At 47.1% G+C, this 19,193-nt stretch overlaps 1 protein-coding gene across 1 annotated transcript in view; it reads left to right on the top strand.

Annotated features, from left to right (window-relative positions):
• ZNF704 (zinc finger protein 704) overlaps nt 1–19,193 on the top strand; it is a 208,280-nt gene that overhangs the window by 168,430 nt on the left and 20,657 nt on the right. Inside the window, exons 6-7 of the mRNA XM_046641853.1 lie at nt 1,824–2,062; nt 16,841–16,941. Of these exons, the coding sequence (XP_046497809.1) occupies nt 1,824–2,062; nt 16,841–16,941 (340 nt within the window). The remainder of the gene's footprint in view (nt 1–1,823; nt 2,063–16,840; nt 16,942–19,193) is intronic.

The raw sequence follows: 19,193 nt of genomic DNA, 5'->3' as shown, positions 1-19,193 counted from the left end.
AGGGAGACTCTGCTCCCTAAAAGTTACTGTGAATTGTTTCTGAAAAACTCATTTCTATATCACATTGCCCTTCTGATTAAACAGTGTTTCTGAAGGAAGTGTCATTCACAAGTAAGCAAATTAACTTTTGGCATTGCCATGAAGCAGTGTAACCACACGATAATAGTAGTTGGTTTTCAAAATAAATTCGGTTCCTCATACTTAACACGATCATACATCTAGCACCATGAACATTTTATTTTACAAGAGCAGGCAGCGGTGTACTCATTGGCCTCCTCGGCCTGCCAAGTGAGTTTGTCACACCAGGTAATACTACCTGAGGCCTTCCACTAGCCCTCTTGAAGTCCTGTTGTATGAATGCAGCTTCCTTATTTAGAACAGGCGCCTGGGGGCTGGTGAGCGCATCCGTCTCTGTGTGGCCTGCAGAGAGGAGATGCTAATTTGGTTTTGCTGATGCTGGCCAGGCGTGAGCCCACATAAGTGACCATTTTGAGTCCGCAATAGCCCTGCTTTAATGAGATGGGTAGCTTACTTCTGCTATTTCAACTTAAAACTTCACCCCTCTAACTAAACTTTTTGCTTGACATAATTGAAGAATATGCTGGAAATCTGTAATTAGGTGAAGATAGTCAAGAAGTTTTTCCATGAATGTTAGTCTACCGTTTGTCTTCATTACTAATTACACAGATGTGAACAGCGTTTTTTTAATGAGGCATTTTGGGATTTTTTTTTCCTCCCTGCAGTTGTAATATTTTAATATATTCCAAATGCACATAAATATGGAGGAGAAATTATTCAAAAAGAAAGCAGAACTTATACCAATGCTAATTAAGATTGGGAATCTTGAAAAGTAAAGCAAATCTTCAGTGACTAAAAGAGATCTTTGCCCATTCTAACCGGGCAAAGATCTTTCTATCTTAGCAAACATTTCATAATGTTGGCCCCCCACAAGTGCAGGGGTAAAATTCAACATCAGTTTTATCAGTAATTATTACCAATAAATTCTTCTCTCGTCTCACCTTCGCTGGAGATGCAGGACACTGACAACACAGGGCCGGCGTGCACTGTGGGAGACACAAGGCCGACTGAGAGACCAGGGTTTGGTCCCCAGCCCCCAGTACAAGTCACTTAACTTCCTGGTGCCTCAGGGTCATCATCTGTAAAATGGAGGTGATATTCCTTACTCTAAGAGACAATTGTGAGAATGTATGAGATGGTGTGGATGAGCTTTACAAGATGTAAATACCCATCAAACGGAAGGCACTACTAACTGTTATAATGAGCAGCATAGTAATGGCTTTAGGTAACTCTCCAGAACTTATTTCTCTCAGATTCTTAAATCTTTGGCTAACTTTTTCTACAAATGTATTCCAAAGATCATAGTCCTAGAAGAAATTCTTTTTAAACAATTAAAATAGCGGGAAGCGTGGGAGGGAACTCTGTAACCAATCAATTCGGGAGAATCCTGCAAATGATCTCCCTCTAAGAAATACTGCGGTCCAGGAACGCAGAGCTCCCTACACTCAGGGAACATCTTTTCTCCCCCCTTGTTTGCATATAATCTCCATTATCGTCTTAAGGAGCTAGCGTTGCACAAAACAACACACATCAGGAAACTGTTAGAAAGACCTATCATGTGAGTAAAATAAATGTTGACCCACTGCGATGCGACTTCTTGTTGTGGAGGGATGCACAGAGTGGCACCTGCAGGCCCCGCTCTTGCACCCGTGGCGCGGGCTGCAGGGCCCGCCCGGCGTGGCATCGGGGCCCATCCTCCCCGGGGCGCGGGAGGCGGTGGGCGCTGACGCTGTGTCTGTGCCCAGGGACCGAGGGCCTGAGCGGCTCCTGGAAGGAGGGCGGAGCCGGGCCGTCCAGCAGCAGCAGCAGCGGCTACTGGAGCTGGAGCGCCCCCAGCGACCAGTCGAACCCGTCCACGCCGTCGCCGCCGCTCTCGGCCGACAGCTTCAAGCCCTTCCGCAGCCCCGCGCCGCCCGACGACGGCATCGACGAGGCCGAGGCGGGCAGCCTGCTCTTCGACGAGCCCATCCCCAGGAAGAGAAAGGTGGGTCCCGGGCCGCCGTCCCGCGCCCGTCCCCTTCCAGGGGTCAGGCTGAGCCTGGGGGGGAGGGAGGGGGCGACTCTCAGACTCCTCCTGCCCACGCCCCCTATGATAGACAGACAGCCTGTCCCTCCAATGTTCCTTGAAGTTTCAAAATGAACTCAGGGTGAGGATTAAAGGCGGAATGACTAACATATTGATCCGTTTCCTCCGAGCCCACGCGCCCCCATCCTCTGGCTGTAAGTGGCTGCACAGGTGTAAGAGTTAACATCAGAAATCCTGGGACTCGCCGCTGTTTGGAAGTTAGAAAATGGGGCTTCGGGCTTGGTTTGGTGACTGACTCCCTCTCTTCGTGCGCGACTTAATTTTTTCACCTGGAAAACGTGATTCACATCTTTTTCTTTTTTCTGCTTCGATCAGCCCTGAAGGGTAATTGGAAAGAACATCTTGTATCTTATTTTTATAAAACTAGACATGAAACATAACGGGGAAGCTGACATATAAACATATGTACCTACTTACTTACCGAAAATTATATGTTTACTAAATGAAACGTGAAAAAGGAGATCTAATTCATGGATTTAATAAATTAATACACTACTCGTTTCTTTCCTGCTCATAGTGATTCCGGAGGGTAAGCGTTTTCCCATCCTGACAGGAGGAAATTGAGGATCAAGAAGCTGATACATTTAACTCAACCTGTCACTCACTTAGAAAGGGCCAGAGCCACGTCAGACCCAGGTCTGCCTGAATCTAAAGCTCGTGTTCTTTTAATGTTCTTCACATACATTTAAATTATTACGTTTACAAACAATTTTTCAAAAGCGATTCTATTTCATAGAATAAAGCAATACTACTGCCATATCCAGAAAATTATTCTAACATTTTTAAAATCACCATGTCAATACAAAACGCTATATATAGCCCTTTCCATTGTTAGTGGGAACTTCATTATTAACGACTCTTCACAAACGAAAATCCAAAGTGAAACCCCAAGGACTGTGATGCAACCTTTTTTTCCCCCCAATTCATTTCAAAGAGGAAAACAAAGAGATGGCATTGCTCCAACACCGTCCCTGCCTGCGTCACCCTCAGCAGCGTTCAGCACGTGTGACAGTGGAGGTTGTACAGGCAGCTTTCTACCCGGAGAGCAGGGTATTAATGTAGTCTGCTGTCCTTCCCAGAGGCAGTGGCATGAAGAGTCACTATTTCACACAGCAGTCCATCTTGCAGGGAGCTGGAGTCGTTCCAGCGCCCTGCGGGTCCCCAGGGACACTGGGTCTTCGCTTGACTAGTTGAGGAGAGAGGCCAGCACTTGTATCAGTAGGAACCTGCAAGCCAGTCTTGGCCTGTTGCTTCGGGCTGCACAGACTTTCTCTCCGGGGTCCCCTGTGTGTGTGGTCCTGGCTCTCATCAAGCAGGGCCTGGCGTTGCAGGAAGGACTCCCAGCACAGGGCACCCCCAATGATTGTAAGGGGCATTGCTGAATGCCCACCGCCTTTCCTTTCTAATGTAGCTGCGAGCCAAAATGCACACTCTTGCATTACAATTAGGTTGCATTGGTCAGACTCTGTTGAAGGTATATAGGCTTGGGCTAAATCATGGGATAGTCAAGTCGCCAAAGGAAGAGGGAAAAAAGAAAGCTTCATTACAAAGTGCCATTTATTTGAAGGGGACAGACACAGTCTGCAGCATGCTGGATAGTAGGAATGAATGAACGAGAAAGAACCGTGTTCATCCTTTCTTTATCACTTCTCCCTCTGTTCAGATCCTGGGCTTCCCCGGGGTGATACCAACAGGGTGGAGCTCACAGTCACTAATTTTTAATGCATGGATCTTCCATAGACCAAGTCGTTGCCTTCTGAGCTTAAAGTGTCTTTGAATAGTGAGAGGAATGAGGAAGTAAGATGGTTGCTGTTCATTTTTGTATTTATTAAGTGATCAAATCTTTATCGAGCACCAATCAGGCACGATGCTCAGTGTCCTGAGGGTAAGGGGCAGCCTCTTCCTTCAAGATTGGAAGCTGGGTGGGTGGACATTGATGTGTAAAGAGGCGGTGATAATTAGGAGTGATAACTTTTGTGCTCACGATGTGGTAGAAACACAGTAACTATAAGGCAGTTACTGTAGAGTTCTTACCATCATATTTCCAAAGATTTCTAAGAGTTAGGTTAATTTGCTTAATCCATTAGACAATATGTTCTAGTTTCATCTTATTTCTGATTTCATCTTATTTTTTTCTTCATTCCCTCATATTCATGATATCCCTTTGAGACCATGAGCAATTGTGATGGTCACATGTCGTGTGGGGAGTGTTTAAGAACCTTCCAGATCAGTACTTTCCAAACTGCAGGTGTCAATCCACTAGGGGGTTATGAATCAGTTTAATGAGCTGTGAACAGCACCTCTGTAAGAAATAGGACAGAGTAGGGTGTCCTGTACATAAGCAGGGTAGGTATTGTTCTGGATGCTTTTGTTTCGGTTGTACACTTAGTGTGTGCTGTGCAAAATGTCTCTCTTACTGTGGCTCATGGTCAAAAAAGTTTAGAAGCCCCTATTCTGTGTGATAAAGAGATAACGTGATAAGAGGTAAATAAAGGAGACCCGATCAGAAACCAAAAGATCCACATTCTAAACTCAACTTTGCTGCCCTGAGAGCTTAAGAAAATCATTTCACCTCTCTGATCATCAGCTGCTTCAGCTGTCCGACAGGCAAACAGGTATTACCAAAGCTATCTTAGGACAGTAATGCAGATGAAGTGTAACCATGAGTAGAAAGGGTTTATAGGTCCTAAAACCCCATGCACTGGAATGTGGCAACATTGTAATAGACATTTTAGGACCCTTAAACCAAGGGGGAGCCAGCATCCCCTGTATGTGATTATGAAGCAATGATCCTCATCTCCCTCCTGGTTATGGGAGCTATTTATCTCCTCTCCCACTCCCTCCCCCCGACACACACCTCTCACCTCTTACACTGATCCATGTTCCACTTACGTCAAGAGGGAGAACTGGAGATGGGCTGCCTAGACAAGGCAATGCCTCTTCTTGTCAGCAGCAAGGAAGAAACATTGTTGATAATAACTACGTGTGCATATTTAGTTACAGTTTACCAAATGCTTTGAAATGCAGCATTTCATTTAATCATCACAAAAATCCTTGGCATGTTCATATCCCCGTTTTGCAGAAGAGGCTCACTGAGGTTATGTGAATTGCCCAAGGTTGTGTAGCTTATAATGTGGCTGAGATAAGATCAGCTTTGCTGAAATAGCAAAGAGGAGACTCTTGAGGCAAATTAATTCTAAGAATCCACATTTCCCTCTGCCCACAGAGGAGAATCACATGGAAAGGAAATAATCAGACACAGCTACAGCCAGCATTACACGGCAGGGCGGGAGAGGGGTGCAGAGGTTTCAGAAAGAAATGGAGGGCGGAGGCAGGAACCCCAGGCTGGCTGCTGGTGGGCCGCCCGCCTGCATGAAGCACCCACGGCTCTTAAGAGGACCTTGAGCTAGGTGGGTGGAAACGCGAGAAGGGGAAATGAAAGGCTTCCTTCTCCGACCCTGGCGATCAGCCAGCCAGCTGCATCAAGCCCACTTCCAGCAGAATTTTCCCTCTGGGATTTCAGACAGACTGACAGTCCTTACAGGCTCAGAGAAAACCCTGGCAGCGTGAGCCGGACTAGGACTCCGGGAAGGTGCAGTTCCTGTCGTGACCACAAGGTGATGCAGTGACCCTAAATACAGCCGCTCCAGGCGTCTGAGAGAAAACAGATTCTGTGGAAGGCCAAGAGGTAACCATCCCTTCCAGAAGACCTCCAGAAAATCAAGAAGCGCTGATAACTAATTATTAATGTGCTTCTTTCTGTGTCAGATTCCTGATTCCGTCAACTTCCAGATTTGTCCATTCCTGAACAGGATAAAACCGTTCAGACTCTGGAATTAGCACCCCATCTCTGGTCCTTATGTCACCTTCAGCAAGTCACTTGACCTCTCTGAGCCTCAGTTTCCTCATCTGTAAAATGTGGATAATGAGAGCACCCCGTGGATGGGGTTGTTGTGAGAGTATTTGAGCAATAAATGCTGGCTGCTAATATTTTGCTTTTCTTTTTACCCGTTGAAAACTGACCGAATGGAAATTTGAGAAGCGGGGTGTGAAGGGCTGTTTCCCTCCATCCTCTGTCCTCACCCTCCATGGACCGTGTCAGTGCCGCTGCAGCTCAGGATGCTCTGGGCCCCTCAGCCACCTTGGGCTTATTTGCAGTTAATGGGAGAGGTCAGCCTGCGGATCATGAGAGGGCAGTAATGACAGTGGCAGAATCGGGGGCCATCCAAAGACCCCCATCTAGGACTGCAGCAGCAACTCATAGGCAATCACGAAATTCCAGCCTTCATCATTTTCATTTACTTCCCAGGTGTCTTGACCGTAAACCGTTTACCTGCGAACTAGGGAGAATCTCAAGGCAGAGAAGAAAGTGCGGAGTTAGCATAAGGTGCTTCGAGAAGAGTCACACAGTAGTAAACAATGAATTCATCATTTGCTCCACTCTGGGTTTTCCATCTTTCAGGACCGAAAAGCAGTGAATCACTTTAAATTGTGAATGACTGTTCTGAAAAGAAAACAAACCCGTAAAGCCCTCACGAATGAGCGCGTTGCCAGTCTCTCGGCTGACTGAATTCCTAACCCACTAATTTTGAGCAGAGAATGCCTTCTGCAAAACTGATGCTCCAGAAATAGACCCGTCTGGGAGCAGTGCTGGGGAGGGCGGCGCTGAGAAACGCAGCTCAGGGCCACCCCATACGGATGGCCCAATGATGACACGGCATCGCCAACCGGAGCAGGGGAAGCGCTTGGCCCCAGAGAGGATCAGGGTAAGGCACAGAAGGATCTGGGCAATTTCCCGACAGGGTCTTAGAATAATCTGCCAGGCAGTAAAAAGGATTCGGAGCATTGGAGCTCAAATGACTTCAGAAATCGCCTCGCCCAGACTCGACCTTTCCAAGTCAGAGGACCGCGTGATCATGTCTGGAAATGGATGGATGTCCTCAGAGACGCGATGCACATTGAGAACCCACTGATTGAGAAAATACGTAACGACCAGGGATTTTTATTAATTCAGCGATGCTTTTGTGGTGGTTGTGGAAATCACTTTGCATCAGCTTTTTAGAGGTGTGATTTGCACACAGTGAAATGAATCCACTTGAAGCATAGAGTTCAGTGAGTTTAGACTGATTTCTCCACCAGAGTAACCACTGCTCTGATCAAGGCCAGCTCCCTGTGCCCCTCGAAGTCCAACGCCCCCGCCCCCATGGCAAACAGGCAAGCACTATCTGACTCTGTCACTGTGGGTTAATTTTGCATGTTGCAGAGCTTCCAGCAAATAGAACCATACAGCGTACACTTTTTGTTGTGCCAAATACCCAGTGTTGGCAAATTGCTGGTGGGAATGCAAGGTGGTGCAACCACTTTGTAAAACAGTTTGGCAGTTTCTTGTAAAGTTAAATATACACTTAGGATATTGCCCGGCAATTCTACTCATACATATTTACCTAAGAGATAAGAGAACGTGTGTCGACAAAAAGAGCGGTAGACACACGTTTATAGCAATTTTATTCCTTACCATCCCAAACTGGAAAGAACCCACATGTCCGTAAGTAGGGCAATGGATAAACACATGGTGGTACATTCATCCAATGCAATCCTACCCCAAAGAGGGAAGAAACTACAGATACACAAAACAGCAGGTGAAGCTCAGAAACAGTACGCTCAGGTAAAGAAGCAAGACACAAAAGAATACATTCTGCGTTCTTCCTTTTACAAAACTCTTCTTGTTATTTTCTTTATCACCACAGCATCTATAGACAGTGCAGACCGGTGGGAGATGTTTAATCTATGCTTGGGGTACATTTGAATTCACCCATCACTTTGCATTAACCTCAAACACCTCGCAGATACAAAACTATTCATCTTGTTCAGTCCCCATTTTACAAATAAAGAAATAAAGCCCCAAAGTGGAGCCCCTCCTAGCTTCTAGGCAGTTGCTGATTTTTTAAAGACATCTGTTCACCTCTCAGTCTTGTGGAGCCTGCTGAGGGTCCGAGTGGACCTCTTGATCCTAAAAGAGCCATCGGAGCCTCCGCCTTGCAGTGTGGGTTCCTCCCGCATGAGGCAGGCTGAGGAAGTGTGGGTGATGCAGCCAATGACCTGTGCAGAATCATTGCACTCTCTCCTTCCTGCAAGGACGTTGGTCCTCTCTAGGCAAGCTTGGATGTGTGAGCATCTACCCCACCCCACCTGTCCACAACACACCCGTACACATGTATGCACACCCCCCAATCGCTATGTAAAACACACCTGAGGATCTTCTCGGTTGCCTTGGAAAAGGGAACTTGGTGTTAACCCCATGTCCCCTCTCGATTCTGGCTTTAGTTGGGCTTATCCCTGGGCATGTTATGTGATACTTCAAAATCCAGCTATGTCTCCACTCTTGGAACTGAAGGTGACCTTCAGCAGCATCTTGTCAGTCCTGTGTATCGACTGGTTCTGTGCAAAAACAGAAGCTACTCCATGTATTCCAAGGACAAAACAATTCAAAAACAGGGACGAGGCTTGCATTGGGAAGCCGTGGCCAGTGATTTCAGCCTGGAGCCCCCGAGCAGCTGGTGTCGCACACGGTCTGGAGGCTGCTGCAAAGGTGAGGAATCTCCAGGAAGCTCTCTCCAACCACTGGAGCCCGCAGCACCAAAGCCGGTGATTTTCAAGAGCTGGCCTGGAAGCTGCTGCAAATCCCCCGTGGGCATATGGGAGAGTCCACGAGTCTGTTCGTAGCACAGCTCCTGGGGTGGCTGTGAGTGTTAAAGAGGGCAGATGTGTGGAAGACCCTAGCACATCTTGGTTCCCAAGCAACTGTGACCTCCGTCTCCTTCGGACACTCCAGCTTTGGGAACTTCCGTCAGAGCTGCAAGGAGAACCAGGCTCGAGTCACAGATGGGCACGTTCAGATCTGGCCGCCGCGACTCTGCCAGCTGCTGTGCTTGGTTTGGCTTCCTTGGGCGAGCTTGGACCCATGTGGCCATCCGGGCGTTGTTTATTGAGCTATTTTCCCCTGTTCTCCTCTTCCCATGGCTTGCTTTCCTTCAGTGGAACAGCGAGTCGTCAGTTTGTAGATAAAGCACTGGACGTAGTTAGGGGACCATTTAAGGGACCTCATGGTTGACCCAAGGACACCCTTCGCCTGTGTGGCGAGAAGCCACTTCATTTCATTAAAGTTGAGAAAGTCCTGCTGGTAGACTCCATTCTCCCAAATTAGTCAGGCAAGTAATATAGGGCGACTTCCATTTTTCAAGAAATAACTTTTTAAAATTGAAAGTAGGGTAAGTTTTACATTTGGACATTAATGTAAAAATAAGATGCCCCTCCCCAATATTTCCACCATGCAGCATACGTTTTTATTTGCATTACGCATCCCCCCTCAAAAAAAAAAAGATAATGTTCATATTCTCTTATAACCTGCTTTCCCCTGTATGGGTCAATTTCTGGCAGGAAGTAGGTGGCGTGCTCAAGTGGGGTGATTGAGAAGAGTTTGACAAAGGGGTTCTTTGCAAAGGTGCAGACGGAGTTCGAGGACTCAGAAGGGGGTCATGCGGTACCCTGGGGGCTGACAACATTACCACCCCTAAGCAGAAGAGACAAGTAAGAGAGGGGTTTTCAGAACCCATAGATTTACCAAAACACTGGAAATACCAACAGAAGTGGTAGCTTTTTGGAGGAAAAATGTCATCTCTGCCCACCTGTGGCCAGGCAGGAAGGAAGCTGAGGGAATCCATACCCTCCTGCCTTCAGTCTCTCCTCCTGCCTCCTGGCCTCCTGTGAGTGCCGCCCATTGGCCAAACCCAACTGGAAACCAGCAGGAGGCAAGGATGACCTTTGATGCGCACAGGTCAGCCTCCAGGGCACAGAGCAGAGTGGAGAAGGGAGCTTATGAACCTGCAGGGGCAAACTGGGAGTGTCAGCACTTCCCTTACAGCGCTGGGAACTTGTTTTTTCACATGAAAGCAGCTTTTCTTGCAACTCCATTTTTTAAGGTTCTTTAATATTTAGTTATACGGAATTAATTTAACCAATCTCCTATTCTCAACCTTGAGATTATTTCTAATTTTTCGCTAGTCTAAAAATCAGTGTGATGAATGTCTTTATACATCTATCTTTGCAGACACTTTGATTTTCTTAGGATAGATCCCTAAAAGTTGAATTGGGTCAAGATTATAGGCATTTCCAAAGCTTTTAATCTATAGCGACCCCAAATTTAGAGATGGCAAATATCTGTGCAGGAGTAAATTCTTTTCCTTTTTTTTTTTTTTTGCTGAGGAAGATTTGCCCTGAGCTAACATCTGTTATCTTTCTTCCTCTTTTTTGTGTGTGAGCCACCACCACAGCATGGCCGCTGATGGGGTGTAAGTCCGTGCCCAGGAACTAAACTTGGGCCACCGAAGCAGAGCACGCTGAACTTAACCACTAGGCCACCGGGACTGGGCCATGAGTAAATTCTGAGGGCAGAGCTCTGGCAGGTTAGGATAAAATGGGAGAATAAATGTGAGGTGTGTCATTCAAAGGAAATGCCAAAAAAAAAGAGGAAGAGGAGAGAGCAGAGCTTTCCCTCTGTGAAGGGGTTGGGGGACTGCCCCCTCCCCAAACTCAGTTTACGGTCTCCCCACTATATGTCATTATGGTTCCGAGTCTGCATTTGCTACCACCTCCCGAATCAACAGGAACTTTCTCTAACTGTACGTCTAGGGTATAAAACCACAGAAAGGTCTTCCTGTTGCTTATGCTAAGGACCTGAGTTGTTATAAATTAGTCATTTTTCCTGCAGCAGATGTTCTGTTTTTTTCTGGTGAACTTAGACCTTCCTTAAGTAGCTCTCAGTTCAGGGTGTGTAAGTTTGGAAGAAAAAGTACTATATAGAGTGAGGAGAAAGCCTTCCATAAGCCTGTGGTCCCCACCTGGGGCCTCACCATAGACCTCCACTGAGAAGTTAATTTACAGCCAGGTAAGATAATCAAGTGCTGGTCGTGCTAGCGAATCTTCTCAAATGCTACAGAACGATAATCTTTTTGACAAACATTCTTTGAACTTAGATTGTGTACTAAGTAATTCCAAAGTGCTTCCATAAAGTCAGTCATCTCAAATGTGGCTCATTGCTGTGGGCCCCAAAACTCGACCCTCCCAAGAGTCCACACAACAGACACTTACTGATATGTGATGTCAGGCGCTGGCGCAGAGTGTTGGCCAAGAAGCCATGCTTCCTACGCTCAGGGAGCTTACTGTGATGAACGCTATTTCGTCTATCCCCGACATGCCTCTTGGAGACCCAGCAAAAGGAAAAAGCAAGGAGGCAGCAAAGCTGGTCATTTTTCCTCAGATCCGTTACCTAATTTTCCACGGGCCACAGATTTCTTTGGAGCCCTTAGCAGGGGCCCGAAAAGATATGGGTGTAATTGAGGAGATGATACTTAAACAGCTGCAACTGGTGGTTATCCTAATTCCACGGGATTTAGAGAGGACGTTGGTCAGTGTCATTGTATTTTTCGGGTTTGATACCTGTATTTCAACTATTTCCTCCTAACTAAGGAAAGGAATTATACTGATGACATGTATTTGCTATCATCAGTACCAAGCTTTACCACTTATCAACTTAAAAAACAAATGCTTGACATACTATTGCAAGGACTAGGAACAGCATTCTTATAAATAATACCTATTATGGTGCAAAAATACCACTGTGATTACCATTTCTTAAAATAATCAGCACTTTGAGCCTTTAAAAAATTCCTAAGATCTAGCAGGAATTTGGCTCAATAAGTCATGTAATACTATTATATTAATTATGAAAGCCTTTATCAAACTGACTGATGGGGAGGAACCATCCGGTGACACTGTTAAGTCTCATTCCCTTGTGGATGCTCGTTTTGCCCCGTGAATATGGAAATATCCTCTGCCTTGCCTGGTCCTGTCTCACTCTCTCAGGCAACTCTTGCGTCCTTCTCTGGTCTCCTCACAGCTTGCACACAGCCTCCCCTCTTTGCCCTTAGCTTTGACCTCGCTTCCTGGCGCACTGAAAAAGCAGAAAGCATTCAGACAGGCATGCCATTTTTTAAATCAGCAAACTACCTGCATCTCCATCCACCATTTGGCTTCCCTTCTCCTGCGGTGGAGAGCTGGCCTGCTCTCACCCAGGGCAGCCCTTCTACCTGTGCTGTTACTTGAGGTGCTGATGCTGATCTCCTCTGGCCTTCCTCTGCAGGACCTCTCCCTGCGTTATCCCTCACATCTCCGCTACCGCTGTCAGTTTCTTCTTGTATTCGCACTCATTCCTATCAGCATAGCCGCTCGCTTTAGTATCACTCATCTTTACAAACTCTCCCTTGACTGCTCATGCATCAGCCAAATTTCTTGAAAAAGTTGGCACTTATTCTCTCCACTTCTTTAAATCCCACTTTCTCTCCAACCATGGTGATCTGACTTCCATCCCCACTATTCTGTGACACTGCTCCTGTCTGGGACACTGAGAATCCATGGGACCAAATGCATGGGACACCGCCCAGTCCTCGTTCAGTGCAGCTGGTCACATCTTCCTTCTTGGAACGCTTTCTTCTGTTTGTGCTGGTGATACCGCACTGTCGTGATTGCTTCTCTCTCTCTCTCTCTCTGACTGCTCCTTCTCGATCTCAGATGTGAAATACTGGATGCTGCCGTGTCCTGGGCCATCGAATCATCTCTGGCTGCACCTTTTCCTACATGATTTCATCCTAAGTTTTAAGTAGTCCTTCAGCTCCTGACTTCACATTTATGTCTCTAGCTCTGACTTTCCCTAAGTTACAGACTCATATATCCAGTGCCCCACTTGCCCCCTTCCCCGATCTATAATACGTGTCTCAAAATCAACGTTTGCAAGACAGAACCGCAATTCACCCAGCTATCGAAGTCATCTTTAACACCATCCCTTTCAACATTCCTCATATTCAACCCAACAGCAACTTCTGTTGGGTCTGCCTCCAACGTGTATCTTGAGTGTGTCTCCTTTTCTCCATCCTTCCTGCCCAAACCTTCTTCCAGGCTACCATCTTCTCTGACCTGCAGTAACATAACGCTGATGACATTGCTCTCTCCCCACAATGGAGTGATATATTTTTTTTAAAGCCCAAATGATATAACGTCACTCCTCTGCTTAAACCCCTTCAGCGGCTTCTCTTTTATTTTAGAATAAAATCCGAACTCCTTACCTTCGCCTAGAAGGCTCTGTATGACCTGGCCCTGCCTTCCTCTCCACCTTTTCTCCAACAGATCGCTCCCTCTCATTTCCCTCCAAACACATATCCTTCCTGGCCCCCAGGATGTCAAGCTCCTCCCCTTCTTCAGGCCTTTGCATGAACTCTTCCCTGTGCCGTGAATACTCCAACTCTTAGCATGGCTGGCTCCTTCTCCAACCTTCAGCTCCCAGCTCAGAAGTCACCTACCAGAGGCCTCTTCACACCTAAAGCAGCCCCACCCGCTCCTCCAGCAACCTTTCCATATCTGAAACGACCCTCGTTTGCTACCATTTCTGTCTCTCCCCCGCTAGAACGTAAGGTTCCTAGAGGGTAGCTTCTTTTCCTTTTTTTGCTCTCTATCCCCAGCACCTGGAATCTTCCTTGCTAAATAGCTGTTTAGTTCAATGTATGAAGGAATACCATCAGCAAAGAGGTTTGGAATTAATCAAAAAGTGTTGTCATCTATCATGGCTGCATTTGCAGACAGATATTTGGACTCTCATTTACCTGTAATTTGAGTTTGAGTCATTAATTTCTTTAAGTGGAACAGATTTTCTAATAATGTAGCTTCATCATTTGAAAAATGGGCAGAAAGCACTCATAGTGTGAGGATTTTTTCACTAATACTATTAAGTTGTTATGGGCTTTGAATAAAAAAATACCAAGCAGATAGATCCCTTTCTGCGAACCTTGGGGGCTGGCAGTGGGATTGGAACTCCCGCTTCGGCTCATCTTACATCCCATGTGTTTAGATCAGTGGCCCAAGGAGATCAGGGAGACTGAAATTTGTGAACTGTCTCCTTAGAATAAACACGGACTCATCAGGATTTTGTACGTTAAAGGCTCCTAATTCTGTCTTTGCTTCTCAGCTTCCTTCACGTCCCGTAACAGTTTCAGCTCCTGTAACAGTTTCAGCTCCTGCTCCCTGTAGCTGCAGCTCCTGGAGTTCAGTACCGCACGTTGCTGTGGGGAGCATCACCAAGCTGTGGCGACACCCAGGAGTGGCGGCAGGAATTGCTGGGTTGCTGCGCCGTGCGTGCTGGCTGCAGAGCCTCTGGGGTGCAGCGGACCCCTGGGCTCCTTCTGCTGTCACTAATCTGCTCTAACAGAGGCAGCCATGCTCTGCTGTACTTTCTCCTCCTCTTGCCATACTGAAAGTGACCATTCCCCAACACACAGGATACTCCTCAGTTCTGGAAGTTTCCAAGTACCTTTTCAATTAAAAAGCCTAGAGAAGGGGCCGGCCCGGTGGTGCAGCGGTCAGGTGCACATGTTCCACTTCGGCGGCCCAGGTTCGCCAGTTTGGATCCCAGGTGCAGACATGGCACAGCTTGTCAAGCCATGCTGTGGTAGGCGTCCCACATATGAAGCAGAGGAAGATGGGCATGGATGTTAACTCGGGGCCAGTCTTCCTCAGCAAAAAAGAGGAGGATTGGCAGCAGATGTTAGCTCAGGGCTAATCTTCCTCCAAACAAAAAAAAGCCTAGAGAAGGTCTTTGTTGGGGTTGGCTGTCTGGATCAGGATGCTAATCCCATCAGTAATAGCCATATGAGTCATCTACTAAATGTGTAAACGATTGCTTCATAGAACCGGGCATGTGATGGTGGGAGCCACAAGGACTTGATGGCAGAAATCCTACTAGACTTGTAAGCAAAGCGACGTCAGTTTCATCAGTTCGGGGACAGTGTCGCCACTGCTGTGTTTATTGGTCAGGATCGGCTTACTGTCCAGAACCCATTTCCAAACTGAAGTGGCTTAACAACACGCAGGTTTATTTATTTCTTATGTCACAATCCAGTCAGGTGGCTCTCTGCTCCACACAGTCCTCCAGGGACCCAGGCTCCTTCCTCCTAATGCAGGAGGTCTGAACCTGGACTCTCCAGATCCCCAACGGGGTGGACAGAATTCAGGGGTCTGTGCACTTAGACGGGGGAAAAAGTCAATCTTCATTGTCATTAACCTCTTAACTATAATTTAGCATTTCCTACAATTATGATCGAAAGCATCGAACCACAATAATATGAGTGCCACCTGTGACTTTACTACCATGGGAAATCATAGATATTTTTGTATCACATTACAATTTTAGCAGATATCATGCAATATCATTTGTGCTTAACACTGCTTTGAAATTATGGTAGTTATTAGACTCACTTCCAGATCTTGTTATTTAATGTGTTAATTAAAAAGTACATATATTACCATATCACAAAATATTTTTAACATTTTGGTAACTGTATTTCAGTACACTTGCTTTTCTTTGTAATTCTATGTATTTTATTTTAAACGTTAAGAAGCATTATTCCCTGAAGGGGTCCCTAGGTTTCGTGAGACTGCCAAAAGGGTTCATGGCAAACAAAAGATCGAGAAGCTCTGATCTAGTGGTCCTGCTGCCCCCTGAGTCCTCGAGTGTCCTCTGCATCTAGACAGCAGAGCGAGCTGGGGTGGTGTTGGGAAATAGTTTAGTGATAAGTCTTAGAAGGGACATCTGTCACTTCTGCCTGCATCCCATTGGTCCTAATTAGTCACATGACCCCACCTGACCACACGGAAGGCTGGGAAATTCGGTCTAGCTGTGTGCCCAGGAGGACAAGGAGACGGGGCTTGGTGAGCACATGGAAGTGATTGTCACCACGCCCATGGGAACAGTCAGCAAAGAGACAGCGTCCCAATGACAAGGGCTCTCCCTGGAGAAAAGCTATTGCCTGTCAGATTCACAACGGGAAGTCTAATCATGATGATAATAACAATAATAATAATACCACAATAGCTGCCCTTGGTTGAATGATCACTCCTATCGGGGTTGTGTTAAAGGATTCACTCTCATGACTTCATTTGACCCTCGTAATAACCCTGTGAGATAGGTACTATTCTTGTTCCTCCTTGATAAATAAGGGAACTGCAGACTTGAGAAAGTAAGTCCAGAATCTGTGTTCTCAATCACTGTGCTGGACTGTTTTTGGAAAACACTGAGACCCTTATAGAAGAAGGTGGGACTGCGTCCTGGTGGAGGGTGGTTCCTGGAGCCAGACTCCTGGATTCGTATCCCAGCTTTGCAGGAAGCTGGTTCATCCACTGGGCGCGTTTTACTGAGCTGTCTATGCATCTGTAAAATGGAAATAATCATATCCATTTTTTAGGATTAAATGACATAAACTCTTAGAACAGCACCTGGCACATGTAAGTGCTCTGTGAATGTTACTTCCTTAATGGCTAAGTGACGCTGTGACCACCTCGATGGAAGTGAACTAAGTGCTCCAGCAGAACTCAGTTTCATGAGGGATGCAGGGGAATGTGAGATGACCAAGACCCTCCGCAGCTGGGGGGTTTCCTAGAACAATGTGCTGAGTTATAGTCGAGAAAATGGGAAGCCCTTACTTTTCTAATGAAGGAAAAAATGTGTGGGGCGACAGAAAGACAATGTCGATGGGCTAGTTTTCATTCTAAGGTAACCTCCTCTCGCCTTTGTAGAATTCCATGAAGGTGATGTTCAAATGCCTCTGGAAGAACTGTGGCAAGGTGCTGGGCACTGCAGCGGGAATCCAGAAACACATCCGGACCATCCATCTTGGGTAAGGCAGCCCTCCCCTCAGAGCTCGGTGGCGTCCCCATCAGTTCATTCCAAGGCTACCTGCTCTCGGACATTACACACCACACTGTGCCTTCAAGGTCCTGAGCACCAGAATGGAGACTGGGTGTGCCTGGCCTTCCTGATCACTGTGGAGATGGCCACTGCAGACAGTGTGGGCCAACATGGCGCGGTGGAAAGCACGTGGATTGAACGTTGTAAACTCTCCCCAATTTACTTACTAAGTGATGTTAGACAAGTCACTGTGCTGAGCCTCTGGGCCCTCTGCCAGTGAGGCTACTGATACCATCAGCCCTGCAGGCTCATGTGTGAGGGTCAAAAGTAAAATGTGAGAGTGATTTGTAAGATATAAAGCACCAGGGTAGGGTAGGACCCCCTGAAATTGTCTTTGAAATTAATGTGCGTTTTTTCCCAATGGAGAGTATTCGTGACTTTGAGCCTCAAAGGCATGGACAGCCCAACAAGGCTTTAAGAACCACCGTGTTGATCAGTGCTGCTGTTGCTGTTCTCAGGATGCTGGATGACCTGGCTCCATCATTTTCTGCTGTTCAAATAAGCCCTTTATTTGTACAATCTACTCTTTCCCTTGTGTTCTATAAAAACCTTTCTAAGAAAAGATAGTCAAAGCTTTGGGAGCCTCAGTGATTAGGGACCACACCGGGGGACAGGGGTGGTTCAGCAGTCTTGTCCTGTAGTCTCTGGGTCTTTCTCCTCCAGAGATCTGGGACTTAGAAGGGACCTTGAGAGGCTGTAAGGCATAAGGAGTGCGCATACGGCAGATCTGAAGTCATGACCAGGGCCCCGGATGCTGGACACAGAGGTGGCCTTCCAACAAGATGAGTGTTGAGAAATAAACAGTATAGTCACTTTGCCCAGCAAGGGATCAGTTTAGGAAATGCGTCTTCCTTAAGAAGTGATGTAAAAAGAAAATGACAATGCTGGGGTGATTTTGCTCATCTGTGCCGGCGGGCGCCTTCCATGACTGGAGAACAGCGAGGATCTGGCTCCCTAACCCATAGGGCTGATGTTTGGAGACGGAGCCAGACCCTTCCAGAGCATGGCACCAAGCGCTGTGGGTGTGACCCAGCAAGGTCCGCCTTCATCCTCCAAGAAACCCCACTCTGGAACCACGCTGGGCAGACTGCCTCATTCTTGTTCCTGAAGCTTCAGGCAAGGAAATCCTGCCCACCTCCCCTCAAACCTCATCGTCAGGACAACTCCCCTTATAAATAGCTCAGAGTTATTTAAAGGCTTAGAAAGAACTTCCCGAAGCTATAATCAGGAAGTAGGACATTTGTTTTAAAGTCCGTCTGCCTGGAAAATTGAATGCTGTCCCACCCCTCGCAGAAGCACATGAAGCCATGTATACATATTTATAGACTCTAAGTGGCATCACATGACTTTCCCTTGAGCTCCCGGGGTGCTCTCGTGGTGGGTGCCATTCAAAATGCAGCCACGCGTTTGCCTCCGCAGGAGTCCCTGTTCACGCTGTACTCCTCACGTTGCCCCGGTGAATTCCGACTCAGTGCCTGCCAGCCACTGCGCAGCAATGGGCTGGGTAGCAGGATGCAAGGCTGAACTCTGTGAAGCCTGGGGCCTGAGCTTTCCATGGACTGGGAGAGAGAGTGCCTTTGCCTTCGTCCAGGAGCTCCATTAGGGGTCTCTGAGACGATGGAATGTGTGTCATGAATGTTGGTGGAGGTGGCGGACACCTTCCAGACCCCAAAGAACATAGATCTTTCTGCTGTGGCTGCAGTGTACCCCGTGGCCGGGGAAAAACAGCCCACTGCTTTTCTCTTTAATACATTTTTTTTTTTTTTTGAGGAAGATTAGCCCTGAGCTAACTGCTGCCAATCCTCCTCTTTTTGCTGAGGAAGACTGGCCCTGAGCTAACATCCGTGCCCATCTTCCTCTACTTTATATGTGGGACGCCTACCACAGCATGGATTGCCAAGCGGCAAACCCTGGGCCGCTGAGAAGTGAAATGTGTGAACTTAACTGCTGTGCCATCGGGCGGGCCCCTGCTTTTCTCTTTAATCTCACTTCATTCCTGCGCACCAGGGGCAGGGGCTGATCCTGATCTATCTCCGTAGAGGATGCTCCCTTCCCCCAGGCCCTTGTGTCTGTTAGCTCTTGGCAGCCAGGAAGAACAGGGCCTGCCCTTCACTGGAAAGGAAGTGGGGACAGGAAAAGAACTGAGGCGCAAGCCTCGTCCCACTCTCTGGGGTCTTTGAC

This window comes from Equus quagga, chromosome 16 (genome assembly GCF_021613505.1).
Source record: "Equus quagga isolate Etosha38 chromosome 16, UCLA_HA_Equagga_1.0, whole genome shotgun sequence".
Lineage (NCBI taxonomy): Eukaryota > Metazoa > Chordata > Mammalia > Perissodactyla > Equidae > Equus > Equus quagga.
Note: the sequence above shows the minus strand (reverse complement) of the source record. Positions and strands in the feature narration are given on the sequence as shown.